This window comes from Armigeres subalbatus, chromosome 2 (genome assembly GCF_024139115.2).
Source record: "Armigeres subalbatus isolate Guangzhou_Male chromosome 2, GZ_Asu_2, whole genome shotgun sequence".
NCBI classification, from domain to species: Eukaryota; Metazoa; Arthropoda; class Insecta; order Diptera; family Culicidae; genus Armigeres; species Armigeres subalbatus.
Genome location: NC_085140.1, coordinates 109,765,958 through 109,783,603, shown reverse-complemented (window position 1 = coordinate 109,783,603; position 17,646 = coordinate 109,765,958). Strand labels below are relative to the sequence as shown.

The window sequence follows — 17,646 nt, the reverse complement described above, 5'->3', positions numbered from 1 at the left end:
GTATTTGCAGGCATACCGGACAACAAATAGGCGGGACTAATGAGCCATCTTTATTGATTATGAGAAAACTGCTCTCCCGCGCGCGCGTGGCCCATTCCAGTTCGAGACAGCAGCACGTACGGACGTGTTTTTTGTTCGCGCATTTTGACGTTAACTACGTCTAAAAGGAAGCCTCGGATACAGGGTGCAAAATGAAAATTTCCAAATTGGGAACCGTCACGAAATCATGTAAGATTTCAAACGGTAATGGCGACTTTACCTTTCGACGGATTTTCGAAATTTTGTTATTAATAGATTCGGAAACTTTCCACCAATTTGCTAATTGTATTAAAACTATTCATTATCAACGGCAAACTATTGAAAATGCTATTTCTTTCCAAATCGGGTGAAAATTCAGAAATTATCAATCCCGTTCATAAATCCCCAACACGGACATCAGATTGCAGTAAGGTACCGGCCTTTTGATCCACTGCTTCGTTTTTCCTGTGTATAAAAAGCCCCGTGTTTCGCCTGCGCGCGTCATTTTCATTCTGGATTTCATGGAAAGCGGACCAAGGCGTCCAGAAGCGGTTCTAGCGACAACGGCTGTGGTGGTGCGAACGAAATTTTTTTGTTCGATAGTTGTGGCGGTCGTGGCAACAGCAGTACATCTTTACATCCGTGTTACAAGCAGCATTTTTGGATCTGGCAATTAACGGCGTGCGTAGAGCCGAATCATCAGATGGGTGTCGCGCAGTCCAGTAGTTGTTGTTGGTGAGGCACATAATTTGGAATGAATCGGATCTTTTCAGAACCACCATTATGTTTGGGAGGAAGGTTAAGTTGAAATAATTTGTCTATAGTGCAACCGCTAGGAACTAGAAATTTTTTCAGTGAAACATTCTAGCGTGATTCTGAGCTCAATTATATGATGTTTGTATAGCACTTAACTACTCTTCCTGCTGTGGATTTAATTTTAAACAATGATTCAGTGATTGATAAGTGATTGAGAAAGTTGATATAGAACGAACTTTTGACGTAGGACTTACGTCTTTCTTTACTATACTGGGTGTCATTTAGATTTTTTGGAATTCGAGAGCGTTACGCTGGAAGGGAAGATTTTGAACGTTACTAGCGCCTTTATTTTTCGATGGATTTTTAAGATTTATATATCAATCGACTCGGACACTCTCCACCATTTTTCCTATTTCATTGAAACTTAAGATTATTAACGATAAGCCATTGAAAATTTCAATTCTTATCAAGGCCAGTAAAAATTTCATATGTAACCGATCCCGTGCATTCCTAACACGGACATCAGAATGCGGTATGTCACGGGCCTTCGGGTCTAGCAGAAGATTTTCTTTGTGTATAAAAGAAGCAGTGCCTGCGTATGAGAGTCATTACAATTTGTGACAGCAGCGCGTACTGACGTGCTTTTTGCTCGCGCATTTTTCGTTTCGTTCGTTCGTTCGCTGTCAGCATCCAGTCACCGTAGAACTGCCCGTGGGTCTGCGATAATGCATGAAACAAGTGGGCGCATTTTTTGTCATTTGTGCTTGATGATGGTCGGATGCAGTGGTGTCGGTTGCGATGGATGCAATCGCCCATTGCATCGCTCGGAGTTTACGGCTAGAGGCCGATGATGGCTGAGGCAGCGAGGGCAGCGGTGGTGGATGAAGAAGAATAACATTAGAGAGATTTGGTCTGCTTATCCAGGTGATTGGTTTCATAATCCACATGATCCCGGGATGGGTACGAGTCATGTCATATGACTGACCATATGTTAAGTTGTGCTTGGTACTAAACGACACGTACATTAAAACATGGTTATACTATAACAGTTCTGATTCCCCAGCAAAAAAAAATCAACTACACTGATGAAAATAAAAATTTGATTAAAATAATTGCTTTCATTTATTTGCCTTAGCAATTAAAGATGCACAATCAGCAATAGTGTTAATATCCATTTCAGATTAGGAAATTTCGCTGTATTACATGTAAATGTTTAAAAAAAGTCCGCCAAAAATAATTTCCAGAAGAATATTTAAATAAACTTTATCTTATTCTTTGTTTTTCATTTTCTGAGAAATTGTATTATTGAACTTGACGTAGACTCGGAGTTTGGAATCAAAACATCAAATAATTTTTCGTTGATGTATTAGCAGTACCTCCTCTATTTTAGTAGGGTTACTGCTCCTTGACTTGTTTCTTATTGTTGTGATTTTTTTCAGCAGTAAGTACGCATGTTAGCAAAAAGAAGCAACGAAATTGGTGCTGTATTTCTTTGTTTGGAAAACGAGATAGTTCCCCAAAATAGCACATTTTGCTCAAGTTTGAAAATTTTATAAATAGAATTTTTAAACTTCAAATACTATCATCAATAAGAAATCTATTAATGCCCTACATTTGCTTGAGTAAATAAGGGCTTAATAGTTAGAAACAAAGCAATTCTAATGATGTATTTAATTATTAGTTTTATTTCCAGAAGTTTTGAACTAACAAATTGCTAATAATTCTACACAGCATGGAAGTTGTCGTTTCCAATATCAATACTATAATCAAACTCCATAGATCTAAAAGTTAGAAGTTTAATGTAAATACGCTACGTTTATACAAGTCCTACGTCTACTCGCGGTTAGGTTGAAAACATTACCCATTGCTCGTTTTTTCATAGAACAAAGCATAATTGTTTGGTATAAGTAGCAGGCTACCTACTAGAATTATAATCTTGAGGGGAAATTTCACTTGACTGTTACTGCTATCCACGCGAATAATTATCGGCAGCGTCTTTTTATAACGCGCGCTTGTAATTCTGCTACCGATGGAAAACAATCTGCCATCACCAAGCAATTAAGTTTTACTTTGAACAAAATTCATCTCGTCTCAAGTTGTGACTTATGAGCTACTTTCTCTGATGGTAGCCAATCATTAGTACTTCAGACAAGAAAATTTAATATGAGCGCGATCGACCGCATGAACCACACCATCGATGAGAATGAAATTTCCGGTAGCAGCTCCGCCGAAGCCGATGGTGGGACTACGATCTGCTTTTCGCGACATCTCGAACGAAATGCCTCGCGCGCGCGGAAGAGCTGCTTTCTTGTAATCAATAAAGTTAAACCTGTAGCCACGCCCCTAAGTAAGTGTGAGACGGGTACACAATATTTGCAGTCATACCGGACAACAAAGAGGCAGGACTAATGGGCCATCTTTATTGATTATAAGAAAACTGCTTTCCCCGCGCGCGTGGCGTTTCATTTGAAATATCGCGGAGAGCGGTTCCAGCATGGGTAGAGATGCCGCAAATTAGTCGATTACTTCGATTAATCGATTATTTGTTGTGATAATCGATTAATTTTTTAACGATCACTTCCCAACGATTAATCGATTCAATACTATTAGATTTCGATTACTTCAATTGATCGATTCATCGTTATGATAATCGATTAATTTTGATTCGATTACTACTCAACGATGAATCGATTCAATAATCGTCAAGAATCGAGAGTAATCGATTAGTTACTAATCGATTAATCGAGATTTTACGACATCTCTAAGCATCGGCGGAGCTGCTGAGCAAATTTTATTCCAAATACATATGAGATATTGGAAAATCGGTTCTTTTCAGGGCCTCCATTCTATACAAAGGAAGATTGAGGCGAGGCAAAGTGCAAATTAACCGCTTGGAGACGCCATAAAGTTGCCTGGCGTCCGTAGCAGAATCACGAGCGCGCGTGGGAGGGAGATGCTACAAATATGTATTCGCATGGATGATTCTTATTTGGTTTTGTTATTCAAGCCTATGGCGTGGGTCGTGTGGTCGTTAGTGATTCGAAATATGCATTATTGGGAACTAATCGATTCTTCTCATGGACACCATTTTAAACATAGGAAAATTGAGGCGAGACGAATTTGTTCAAAGTACGACGTCGTAGCAGAATTACGTTGCCGTTCGTAGCAGAATAACGAGCGCGTATTGTAGAGAGCTGCTGCAAATATGTATTCTTGCACTGGCACTAGATTTTTCATTTTACCAAACTGTTTTACGTAGTTTACGTCGGGCGGTCGTGTCTTGTACACAACCCTTATGATTTTTTTTCCTGGTTGGGTGTGTCACTGCGACCAATTATTAGATCTATTGTAGCGTTACCCGTATCCTTAGTGTTAAAGTGCATGTCGAATTACTCCAGTGCTAGTGAGCAGCAATGCAGTATCGGTTTCGATGGTATCAGTATTTTCTGAAACAATGAACCTTTTCTAAACTTAGGATGTTTTCGATACACTGGGCATAAATGTGTCCATTGTGCTTGCCACACCAGATTCATACTCATGCAATGGTGGCCGTAGAAAAGCTTTCAATTAATAACTGAAGAAATGCTAATAGAATACGAAGTTCCGTCGAGACGAGCCAGCCTAGGGCTGAAAGTCTCGTAAATAAAGATATCAAAAAATACCAAGTTGAAAAGCAGGCCAAGTTCCAGTTAGAATGTAGAGCCTTTAAAGAACAAGAAGCAAAGGTAGCTTCTCTACACACATTGTCATGATGAGCACGTGAAGCCTGCATAAATCGGTAAAATCTGGACCCTCAATCCATAAATGGGCCATCGGCACAGCAATGTCCAAACACAGCCATCGAACGGACCTGTACACACGTACCGAATCCGATGACCGTTGCCTCACGTACTCGTACACCACATTGCCACTGCAGGTCGACGTAGGTCCACAACCTCGCCAGTTCTAGAGCCAAAACTGTATGAATTTTAGATTATTTTCAGTCTGGCATGTCGCTATAAATACCCATTTATATGCAGCCAAAATATGCCATCGTGTTGCAGTCGTTCTCATTTCGAAGAGGTTTTCGGTACCTCCTCTAGAGCAAATGGCTGATCTGAGTGCTCTCGCGCACTGTTGCTATTTTCTGTACAGGCAGCCTCGGGCTTCGGACGCCCAACCGGCGCAACATGACATCAGGCATTGTGTACGGTTTTCCGCCGGCGGCATCCTTGCAGCCTCTCGCTGGATCGGTCGGTCCTAGGGTTGGTCAATAAATCGAGTTAACCATTTCTCTTAATTTTTAACGTTGTGGTTCCGTAAACCACCACCCCATAAGGTCATACCAAGCCAATCGCACTGTATAGGTCGTGCTCGTTATGCAGCTCCTGGAAAGGTGGGTGGCACAAACCGTCGCCGACCGGTTGAGGTACAGAGCGTGACAAAAAGTTTAACAGCCAGAAACTTTCCTACCGAAGAGGATGCTGCCAACTCTGGCAGCTGCACAATTTGGGCTGCTGGAGGAGAGTTGTTTCAGGCTTTCACTTTTGGGGGTTTTTGGTGTCGTGCGAGGCTACGCTACATACATTAGTAGGTATGTACATCAGCATCGATTTATAAATATAATCCGTAAAGATGATACGAGCCAAATTGGAACCGTGGCAAAGGGCTGCTCGAGTATGCCCGTCTGATGCTGTCCTACATTATGGCGGTTTTCGGGTTGCATCTTTATGGAAGCTGGTTACGGAGAATGAGCCATTGTGGTCCGATGTAGGCTGGTGAAATTTGGAGCAGAAAACGCAATTTTCATTGAAACACAAATTTCCAAAATGACTCTAAGGAAAATTTGAAATTTTATGATGTTTCCTTACGCAGGCATCCATACACACACACACATTTTATACAATGTTTGATACAGTAGTTTCCAATACTACACTCTAAATAAGTGTCCCCTAGAATTAACCACTTGAGAGTCTCAAATATATCCAAAATTTATTGAATAAGCTTAGGTCTAGATCAGTGTTGGTAGAACCATATTCAAAGCTCAATCATCTAGGCCTCACGTGCGAGGTAACTCGCTTGTGGTGCTGCAGGGAGAGCATCGCGGTTCAGTTTTTGGGCGGAATAGCATCGTTTTGCTCATTCGCCGAAAAATATTTTCACGCCAAAAGGCGTTAAAACTCAGACGAGGCGTAGATCTTTATTTACAAATGGATTTATTATCCATTGTTTCAGACGAAGGAGGTTTGTTAAATGAACCCAACCAAGAAGAATACGTAGAAATCAAGTAATGATGCAAATCGCGAGTCGAATCATGGACAATTCTCTGCGCTAGGAGTCTGGAGGGATTTGATTCGCGCTTTATTTGAATCGTGTATGAAATTTTTAAATTTGAGATTTTTCCAACAATTGTCCTGATCTTGGGTTTATCTGACACAATGACGAACGAACCTGATTGGCCAATTAGCGGGCTTGGTAGTCATATGGCTACTGCTTCTGCCTCATACGCAGGAGGTCGTGGGTTCAATCCCAGGTCCGTTCCATTCTCCTACTTTGTATCTTTCTCTATATTTCTCATGTTCTAGCAATTGCTAGAACTGGAAATGGACTTCCATACCGTTTCCATTACTTATTCCTACACCTTCAACTTGAGACTTATAACAGTGGAATTGGAAATGAACTATAGAGCTCGTTTCCTACATCCAATTAGAAAATCCATCAGTTGCTTTCTCCTATCTATCGCATTGGCAGCTCGTTAACCAAGACGGACCTCTGCCTCTCAAACCTAACCCAAAAAATCCAACAAATTCCGCATGAACTCGTGGCAAGTGCAGAGGTATATTCGGCTTGCAGTGGGCGACTGATTGCATCATTATTTCCTCCCCCTTCCCTACATTGACTTGCATTCTGACGTGGCAGGCGCCAGTATGACCTAATAAATGAGATCACCAGTACTTGTACATTGAAGATGTGTGCTAGTCCCAAGCAAACATCTGTTGGTTCCCTGTGCAAGAACAGCTGATCTGGTCGTAATGGAGTAGCAACTGCGAGCAGTCAATCAAGCTCAAGCTCAAGCTCAAGCTCACAATGACGAACGAACCTGATTGGCCAATTGATAAACTTAAGAATAAACGGCCAAACTAATTAATGAATTTACGAGTTTACGACTTCAAGTATAGCCAATATCTATCAACTCCTACATACTTCCAGTAGGTCTAATGGACCCTCGATAGCTAACAAGCATCCAATATACCGAAATTCCTTTTGCGGTGAATTCTGTAACGCGAAAATGTATACATACACAAATGCTGATAGACTTAGAAGATCTCTCAACTCATTAGACACGCTAAAAAATTTCATAAAATGCAATGGCCATTCACGGTGCCCAAAGAACCTCCAGAAGCTCTTACAAATCCGATCAAAAACAATTGCGTACACATAAGTTTAAAATAAAGAAAACACAAATCCACACACAAGTATCAGATTCAAATAAAATAAATAAGAAACCTAACCCAAAATTAAGCCAAAAAAAAATTAGGTAAATAAAAATCTGTTTTGAATCCAGAGGCAAATCCCAACTGAATAGGTCAAACAGAAAAAAATCATTCACATCTAAAATCAAATAAAATACAAATCCAATTGGAATCCAATCCAAATATAATCAAAATCCAATCCAAATCCAATCAAAATCCAATCCAAATCCAATCCAAATCCAATCCAAATCCAATCCAAATCCAATCCAAATCCAATCCAAATCCAATCCAAATGCAATCCAAATCCAATCCAAATCCAATCCAAATCCAATCCAAATCCAATCCAAATCCAATCCAAATCCAATCCAAATCCAATCCAAATCCAATCCAAATCCAATCAAAATCCAATCTAAATCCACTTCAAATCAAATCTTAATCCAGTCCAAATCCAATCCAAATCCAAATCCAATCCAAATCCAATTCAAATCGAATCCAAATCCAATCCAAATCCAATCCAAATCCAATCCAAATCCAATCCAAATCCAATCCAAATCCAATCCAAATCCAATCCACATCCAATCTAAATCCAATCCAAATCCAATCCAAATACAATTCAAATCCAATTCAAACCCAATCCAAATCCAATTCAAATCCAAATTCAATCCAAATCAAATCGAAATCAAATCTTAATCCAATCCAAATCCACTTCAAATCAAATCCAAATCCAATCCAAATTCAATCCAAATCCAATCTTAATCCACTTCAAATCAAATCTAAATCCAATCCAAATCCAAATCAAATCCAATCCAAATCCAATCCAAATCCAATCCAAATCCAAATCCAATCCAAATCCAATCCAAATCGAATCCAAATCCAATTCCAATCCAAATCCAATTCAAATCTAATCCAAATAGAATCCAAAGCCAATCCAAAGCCAATCCAAACACAATCCAATTCCAATCCAAATCCAATCCAAATCCAATCCATTTCCAATCCAAATCCAATCCAATCCAAATCGGATCCAAACCCAATCCAAACCCAATCCAAATCCAATCCAAACCCAATCCAAATCCAATCCAAATCCAATCCAAATCCAATCCAAACCCAATCCAAATCCAATCCAAATCCAATCCAATCCAAATCCAATCCAAATTCAATCCAAATTCAATCCAAATCCAATCCAAATCCAATCCAAATCCAATCCAAATCCAATCCAAATCCAATCCAAATCCAATCCAAATCCAATCCAAATCCAATCCAAATCCAAATTTAATCCAATTCCAAGCCAAATTCAATCTGAATCCACTTCAAATCAAACCTAAATCCAGTCCAAATCCAATCCAAATCCAAATCAAATCCAATCCAAATCCAATCCAAATCCAATCCAAATCCAAATCCAATTCAAATCCAATCCAAAACCAATCCAAATCCAATCCAAATCAAATCCAAATACAATTCAAATCCAATCCAATCCAAATCCAATTCAAATCCAATCCAAATCCAATACAAATCCAATCCAAATCCAATCCAAATCCAATCCAAACACAATCCAATTCCAATCCAAATCCAATCCAAATCCAATCCATTTCCAATTCAAATCCAATCCAATCCAAATCGAATCCAAACCCAATCCAAACCCAATCCAACTCCAATCCAAATCCAATCCAAACCCAATCCAAACCCAATCCAAATCCAATCCATTTCCAATCCAAATCCAATCCAAACCCAATCCAAATCCAATCCAAATCCAATCCAAATCCAAATCAAATCCAATCCAAATCCAATCCAAATCCAATCCAAATCCAATACGAATCCAATCCAAATCCAATCCAAATCCAACCCAAATCCAATCAAACCAAACCAAACCAATCCAAACCAATCCAATCCAATTCAAACCAATTCAAACCAATCCAAACCAATCCAAACCCAATCTAAACCAATCCAAATTCAATCCAAATTCAATCGAAACCAATCCAAACCAATCCAAACCAATCCAAACCAATCCAAATTCAAACCAATACAAACCCAATCCAAATCAATCCAAATCTAATCCAAACCAATCCAAACCAATCCAAACCAATCCAAACCAATCAAAATCCAATCCAATCCAAACCAAACCAATCCAAACCAATACAAACCAATCTAAACCAATCCAAACCAAATCCAATTCGAACCAATCAAATCCAATCTAAACCAACACAAACCAATACAAACCAATCCAAACCAATCCAAACCAATCCAAATCCAATCCAAATCCAATCCAAATCCAATCCAAATTCAATCCACATCCAATCCAAATCCAATCCAAATCCAATCCAAATCCAATACAAATCCAATCCAAATCCAATCCAAATCCAATCCAAATCCAATCCAAATCCAAATCCAATTCAAATCCAATCCAAATCCAATCCTAATCCAATCCAAATAAAATCCAAATACAATTCAAATCCAATCTAAATCCAATCCAAATCCAATTCAAATCCACTCCAAATCCAATACAAATCCAATCCAAATCCAATCCAAATCCAATCCAAACACAATCCAATTCCAATCCAAATCCAATCCAAATCCAATCCATTTCCAATCCATTTCCAATCCAAATCCAATCCAATCCAAATCGAATCCAAACCCAATCCAAACCCAATCCAACTCCAATCCAAATCCAATCCAAACCCAATCCAAATCCAATCCATTTCCAATCCAAATCCAATCCAAACCCAATCCAAATCCAATCCAAATTCAATCCAAATCCAATCCAAATCCAATCCAACTCCAAATTTAATCCAAATCCAATCCAAATCCAATCAAAATCCAATCTAAATCCACTTCAAATCAAATCTTAATCCAGTCCAAATCCAATCCAAATCCAAATCCAATCCAAATCCAATACGAATCCAATCCAAATCCAATCTAAATCCAACCCAAATCCAATCAAAATCCAAATCCAAATCCAATCCAAATCCAATCCAAATCCAATTCAAATCCAATTCAAATCCAATCCAAATCCAATCCAACTCCAAATTTAATCCAAATCTAATCCAAATCCAATCAAAATCCAATCTAAATCCACTTCAAATCAAATCTTAATCCAGTCCAACCAATCCAAACCAACCAATCCAAATCCAATACGAATCCAATCCAAATCCAATCCAAATCCAACCCAATTCCAATCAAAATCCAAATCCAAATCCAATCCAAATCAAATCCAAATCCAATCCAAATCCAATCCAAATCCAATCTAAATCCAATCCGAATCCAATCCAAATCTAAATACAATCCAAATCCAATCCAAATCCAAATCCAATTCAAATCCTATCCAAATCCAATCCAAATCCAATCCAAATTCAATCCACATCCAATCCAAATCCAATCCAAATCCAATCCAAATCCAATACAAATCCAATACAAATCCAATCCAAATCCAATCCAAATCCAATCCAAATCCAATTCAAATCCAATCCATATCCAATCCAAATCCAATCCAAATCCAAATCCAATACAAATGCAATCCAAATCCAATCCAATTCAAATAAAAATCCAAGCCCAATCGAAAACAAAAACCACTTCAAGTCCTATCCAACCCAAATCCTATACAAAACCAACCCAAACTCGATCCAAACCCAAACCAAATAAAAATCCAATCCACAACCAGACCAAATCCTATTCAAATCTAATTCAAATCAAAATCCGAATCCATTCCTAATCGAATCCAATTCAAATACAATCCAAATCCAATCCAAAGCCAATCCAAATCCAATCCAAATCTAATTCAAATCCAATCTAAATCCAATCCAAATCAAATCTTAATTAAATCTTAATCCAATCCAAATCCAATTCAAATCAAATCCAAATCCAATTCAAATCAAATTCAAATCCAATCCAAATCAAATACAAATACAAATTAAATCTTAATCCAATCCAAATCCAATTAAAATCAAATCCAAATCAAATTCAAATCCAATCCAAATCCAATCCAAATCAAATACAAATTAATCCAAATCAAATCTAAATTCAATCTAAATTCAACCCAAATCTAATCCAAATCCAATCCAAATTCAATCCAAATCCAATCCAAATCCAATCCTAATCCAATCCAAATTCAATCCAAACCCAATCCAATTTCAATTCAAATCTTATCAAATTCCAATCCAAATCAAATCTAAATTCAATCCAAATCCAATTTAAATCAAATCCAATCAAAAATCGAGCCCAAATCCAATTCAAATCCAATCCAAATCCAATCTAACCCAAATCCAATTCAAATCAAATCCAAATCCAATTAAAATCCTGTTCAAATACAATCCAAATCCAATTACAAATCTAATCCAAATCCAATTGAAAATCCAACCCAAATCCAATCCAAATTGAATTCAAACCCAATCCAAATCCAATCCAATTCATATCCTATCCAAATCCAAATGAAATACAAATCCAATCTAATCCAATTCAAAACCAATGCAAATTCAATCCAAACCAGGTCCAATCCAAATGTAATCCAAACCCAATCCAAATATAAATCCAATTCAAATCAAATTCAAAGCCATTCCAACTCCAATCCAAGTCCAATCTAAATCTAATCCAAATCCATGGAGTACCATGCGCTTCCATTCATCCATGAGTGTTTATGTTATAAAATATTGTTTTCTAATTTAAAAAAAAATCAACAAGCTTGAACTTTAATTACGGTTGGTAACCATTCCATCGTTTCATTCTACCAGAGTGGGAAGTTATAATAAAAACGAATAAATTAGCAAAAACTCTTATTTCTGACGTCTCTAATTTTTAACTCCATTCGCTGACCATTCTCCTCGGTTAGAGAAATCATCTTCCACCGAAAGGCGCTTCACCGCCACGAGGCTACATGATGCCGTTGCCAATAAGTGAAATGCTTCTATTCCGATGCAATTTTCTTCCATCCTGCTGCCAACGAGAGGGCGGGTTAATTTGCTTATGACAGGGCTTGGAACCACGGCGTACGAGAGATCCCCCGCAACAACCAAATTGCAAGCTCTTCATAATTGAGACAAATCTGTACGATGACACTCCGGGCCAAGGGAAGCCAATATATTTCCCCTTTATGTGAATCGTGCCACCCGAGCCGGCACTGATCTTCGGAGGTTGGATCCAGACAGAAATGCATTTCGTAGTCAATGCTGTGACGGTTTAATTAAAATTTGACAAATTACTCGGGGTCGATTGCGGGGCGGTTTGATTGGAAAACGGTCATAAAATAGGTCGTTTTCTACGGTGCCACAATCAGAGTGAAAAAAAAATAAAGCAACAACCCGTCACGGTTCGGTAGGTTACTGGCGCTCTTTTGTCGTAGTAAATTTGTTTTTTTTTTTATTTTCATTTCTCAGTTTCGGGGTCCCTTCGGCAATGCCGCTCCCTTGCCACCTGGTCTAGTTGGCAATCAGTGCGCTACAGTGGAAAATCCTCGGCAAAATATATGACAGAAAAAAACTTCTTGTGAACGAATTTTAAATTAATTTTTCAGCAGATCGGTAATCGCATCATTCTATTACAAGCGATATTCGTATCTGTATTTATGTGAATAATTTTAAATTTTTGTCGTCTCACGTTGCCTCATCGCATTAGATTTTGCATGAGTAGGCAAATAATTACAAATAACAAGAAACTTTCTCGACAATCGTACCTTCTATGGACATCAAATATAGTTGAAGACTTTGTCCTTCGTTAAAAAAGTGTTGAACTATGAACTCGAAACTTGGACAATATTTATTGAGGACCACTAATTAAAAGTAGTTCCAAATGCAGCTTAAAAAAGAACTCATTTTTGTTTTCGACAAAATATCAACTATTTTTGCCTTTTTTTTTATCTCTGATATGGGTGCCACCGAGTTTCAACGATAAAAGAGACGCGAAGCTTTGTTTGGCTATCGTTTTTTGGTTCACTGGCCCACAAAATTTGGTTTATTAAACTACATTTTATGTTATGTAGAAGACAGCGAATAGAGTAGGATTAACTGTTTCCAGCCACATTAGCAGCTTAACTAGTCAGAGGGATTGGCTCTCGAATTTGTTGGCAGAGCCCTGTTTCGCTGATAAATAGTCCTCAGTGAAGTCAGACCGTTAATAGTAAAATTAGTATAGTAATTTACTAATATTATTCTTGTTCTAACGTTTAATAACAAAAATGTTCGTATTGCAAAGATTGCGATCCGACAAAAAATGGAATATATTCCAGCAGTATTCAACAAACACCCGTATGTGCACCTGTACAGGCAAAACGTGGAAAACAACACCGCGCCACCGTTCGGGTGCAATCGAGACATTTGGATAGCTTTTTAGCGTGGCAGGAGCAATTGCCTGTTTATTGCCACTCACTGTTGCTCTTCCCAGGCAAGGGGGATCGCCATTGCGGTGTGCTGCCTCCTCCATGGTTAAGTTTGCAACTGCACAATAATGCACGGGTGCTTGTATTTGGGCATCGTCAGCAACATCAGCAGCAGGTAGATGAAAATGGTACACACCAACCAATCCAAACAAATCTTTATTTCTCTAGTTTATTTTTATTAAACTTATTTTATCACATTAAATTTAACATGGAATATTCTATGCGAAAGAAGATTAAAAACTAAACCAGTTAGGAAATTTCAATGCGCCACCATGCTCCTCCATAAATTAAATAGATATTCAAACGCTGTATGGTTTAAAATTTCAGCATCCAAATCTCGTGAAGTGAAGAACAAAAAGGCATGATCAAATAGTAATTGTAGAACTTTGTTTCTAAAACGCTGATAAATATGAATATGAGTAATCTCATACATTGGCCTAACGATATTCATAAAAGCGTTGAGGACCACTTCCCCCTAGGTACATTTTGCCCTCGGCGAGCGCGAATGCAGCTGTCAGCTGGAAGTTGATTTTTTTATTATTTCGGATTGCAGCAAGACGAGGTCGAAACTGCTGCAGCAGCGTTGGAAAATACGTTCTACACCCACACAATATATGTGGCCAAGGGTGGTGGGTGCTGAAGAGCAAGTCAAATCAAACAGGGCACTGGATACGAGAACGAAAAAAAAACTGGCGTACAAATAAATACGAGAGAAATTGTTATAAATTTATTGATCAAACATGTAGGTATACGAAACAAATATGTTTGGTTTGATTGGTGTGTAATGGGCTGCAGTTAGGTCTGCGAGCGCAACATATTGCTCGGTAGCCTTGCACACGCATTCATGGTTTTGTTGGCTGTCGGAGCGTTTTCGGTTTAAATTTTGCTTTTTCAATTTGAGAAGCGTCAATGATTGCTTTTAATAAACCCTAGAAAATACGTGAGCGAAACAATATATATGGACTTGTTTGATGACGGTGTTGTTGATACCAATCCAATGTTATCCCTCTAATATTCGACCACGCCTTTTTTTTAATTATTAGTTTCACAAATCAATACAATATTTACAATATTTTTAACAAATTAAAAAAATGACTTTTAACTATTCTGATCACCAATTAATTCTCGGGTACTTATTCAAAAGGACGTATGTGATTTTGTAAACAAAGATTCAAACGTCGATTTGTCCAATCTGATAGCACTCCCACGCAAACCATCACCACAGACAGGTAGGGGAAGCCTTCGGCTACCTGTTAGTGTTGTCGTTTTGCGTGGGAGAGCCATCAGATTGGACAAATCGACGTTGGAATCTTTGTTTACAAAATCACATACGTCCTTTTGAATAAGTACCCGAGAATTCACATTTGTGTCCTGTCAAAATGCAAAGTGAGAGGTAAGAAGACCATGGCGACTCCCATTTTTGACTTTGTCGTGATTGGCTTTTAAGATTTAGCTTAGCTTTAGCTTAGCTTTAGCTTAGCTTTAGCTTAGCTTTAGCTTAGCTTTAGCTTAGCTTTAGCTTAGCTTTAGCTTAGCTTTAGCTTAGCTTTAGCTTAGCTTTAGCTTAGCTTTAGCTTAGCTTTAGCTTAGCTTTTAGCTTAGCTTAGCTTAGCTTTTAGCTTAGTTAGCTTTTTAGCTTAGCTTTTAGCTTAGCTTAGCGGCTTTTAGCTTAGCCCCACCCCACTGTTCAGTTCTGTTCCCACCCCCCTGTTCCCACCAGCCCATCCCTGTTCTGTTCCACCCTGAAATTCAGTTCCACTCCACTGTTCCTGTTCTGTTCCCTGTTCCCACCCCTGTTCCCACCCACCTGTTCAGCCCTGTTTGTTCCCCTGTTCCTGTTCCTGTTCCCACCCTGTTCCCACCCCAGCCCCACCCCACCCACCCTGTTCCCAGCCCCACCACCTGTTCCTGTTCACTCCCACCCACCCCAGCCCTGTTCCCTGTTCCTGTTCCCACCTGTTCCACCTGTTCCCAGCCCTGTTCACCTGTTCCCAAATTCCTGCACCTGTCTCCAGCCCACCCCACCCTGTTCCTGTTCACCCAGTTCCAGCACCTGTCCTGTTCCTCAGCCCCTGTTCCTGTTCCACCCACTCCTGTTCCCACCCTGTTCACCCACCTCACTCCCAGTTCCACCCCACCTGTTCAGCCCTGTTCCACCCCTGTTCCAGCTGTTCCCACCCCAGCCCACCCCAGCCTCACCCCTGTTCCACCCCTGTTCCCCACCAGCCTCCCAGCCTCCACCTGTTCTGTTCCTGTTCACCCCTGCCACCTCAGCCCCACTCACCCCACTCCAGCCCTGTTCCCAGCCTCAGCCCCACCTGTTCCCAGCCCCAGCCTCCCCAGCCCCAGCCCTGTTCCCACTCCCCACCTGTTCCTGAAATTCACCCAGTCTGTTCAGCCCACCCTGTTCCAGCCTCAGCTCCCACCCCACTCCCACCCAGCCCTGTTCCACCTGTTCCCACCCTGACCTGTTCCCACCACTGCTCCCAGCCCCACCAGCCCTGTTCCCACCACCCCAGCCCCACCACCTGTTCAGCCCCACCCCAGTTCCACCCACCCCACCCCACCACTGTTCCCCTGTTCCACCCCCTGTTCCACCCCAGCTCCCCAGTTCCTGTTCCATCCCTGTTCCAGCTCCCACCAGCCCTGTTCACTCCACCTGTCTCCTGTTCCCACCCTGTCTGTTCTGTTCCACCCAGTCTCCACCCTGTTCCTGTTCCTGTTCCACTCCCTGTTCCCAGCCCCCAGTTCCCACCCCACTCCCACCCACCCCTGCTCCACCTCCAGTTCCTGTCTGTTCCACCTCCTGTTCCTGTTCCCAGCCCAGCCTCAGCCCTGTTCCACCTGTTCCCAGCCCCAGCCCCCACCCAGCCCTGTTCACCAGCCTCCACCCCCAGCCTGTTCCAGCTCCAGCCCCACCCCAGCTCCCACTCACCCCAGCTCCACCTCAGCCCACTCCCAGCCCCTGTTCCCCAGCTGCACCCCCTGTTCCTGTTCCCCTGTTCCAGTTCACCACCTGTTCCCAGCCCACCCTGTTCACCCCTGTTCACCCCACCTCCAGCCCACCTGTTCACCTGTTCTGTCTCCCAGCTCCCTGTTCCACCCCAGTTCCAGCAGCTGTTCCCACCTGTTCCCACCCACCTGTTCCCACCCTGCCCCACCCCACCAGCCCTGTTCCACCCAGCCCCACCCCTGTTCCCACCTGTTCAGCTCCACCTGTTCCTCACCCCACCTGTTCCTGTTCCACCAGCTCCCACCTGTTCCACCTGTTCCCACCCCCCCACCCCACCCAGCCCCTGTTCCCAGCCCCCACCTCCAGTTCCTGTTCCCAGCCCCTGTTCCCAGCCCTGTTCCCACCCACCCCACCCCTGTTCAGCTCCCTGTTCAGCCCCTGTTCCCACCTGCCTCCCAGCCCCACCCCCAGCCTCAGCTCCCAGCTCCCACCCCAGCCTCACTCCCAGCCCAGCCTCCCAGCCTCCCACCCCAGCCTCAGCCTCAGTTCCTGTTCCCAGCCCACTCCCAGCCCACCAGCCTCACTGTTCCCAGCTCCCACCCAGCCTCCACCTCAGCCTCAGTTTAGCTTTGCTTTACTTTAGCTTTAGCTTAGCTTTAGCTTAGCTTTAGCTTAGCTTTAGCTTAGCTTTAGCTTAGCTTTAGCTTAGCTTTAGCTTAGCTTTAGCTTAGCTTTAGCTTAGCTTTAGCTTAGCTTTAGCTTAGCTTTAGCTTAGCTTTAGTTTAGCTTTAGCTTAGCTTTAGCTTAGCTTTAGCTTAGCTTTAGCTTAGCTTTAGCTTAGCTTTAGCTTAGCTTTAGCTTAGCTTTAGCTTAGCTTTAGCTTAGCTTTAGCTTAGCTTTAGCTTAGCTTTAGCTTAGCTGTGAAAATATCAAGCTAAAAAATATTGAACTGAACAAAAAAGTACACTGAAGTCGGTTTTTCCACGAGAGATTAGTTCCGTGTCAAATGGAAACCGCGTAAAAGACGACTTCATCAAAAATCGATTATGGGGTTTTTGATCGCATTGGAAAATCTTATAGCGAAATTCGCGTAAAAAATGCGACCCCAG

General features: G+C 41.0%; 1 protein-coding gene across 1 annotated transcript in view; it reads left to right on the top strand.

The window, feature by feature from the left end:
* LOC134209148 (mucin-2-like) overlaps positions 1-17,180 on the top strand; it is a 60,953-nt gene extending 43,773 nt beyond the window's left edge. Inside the window, exons 2-4 of the mRNA XM_062685129.1 lie at positions 4,909-5,018; positions 15,560-15,976; positions 16,026-17,180. Coding sequence (XP_062541113.1) covers positions 4,909-5,018; positions 15,560-15,976; positions 16,026-17,180 — 1,682 coding nt within the window. The remainder of the gene's footprint in view (positions 1-4,908; positions 5,019-15,559; positions 15,977-16,025) is intronic.
* Positions 17,181-17,646: the final 466 nt, after the last annotated feature.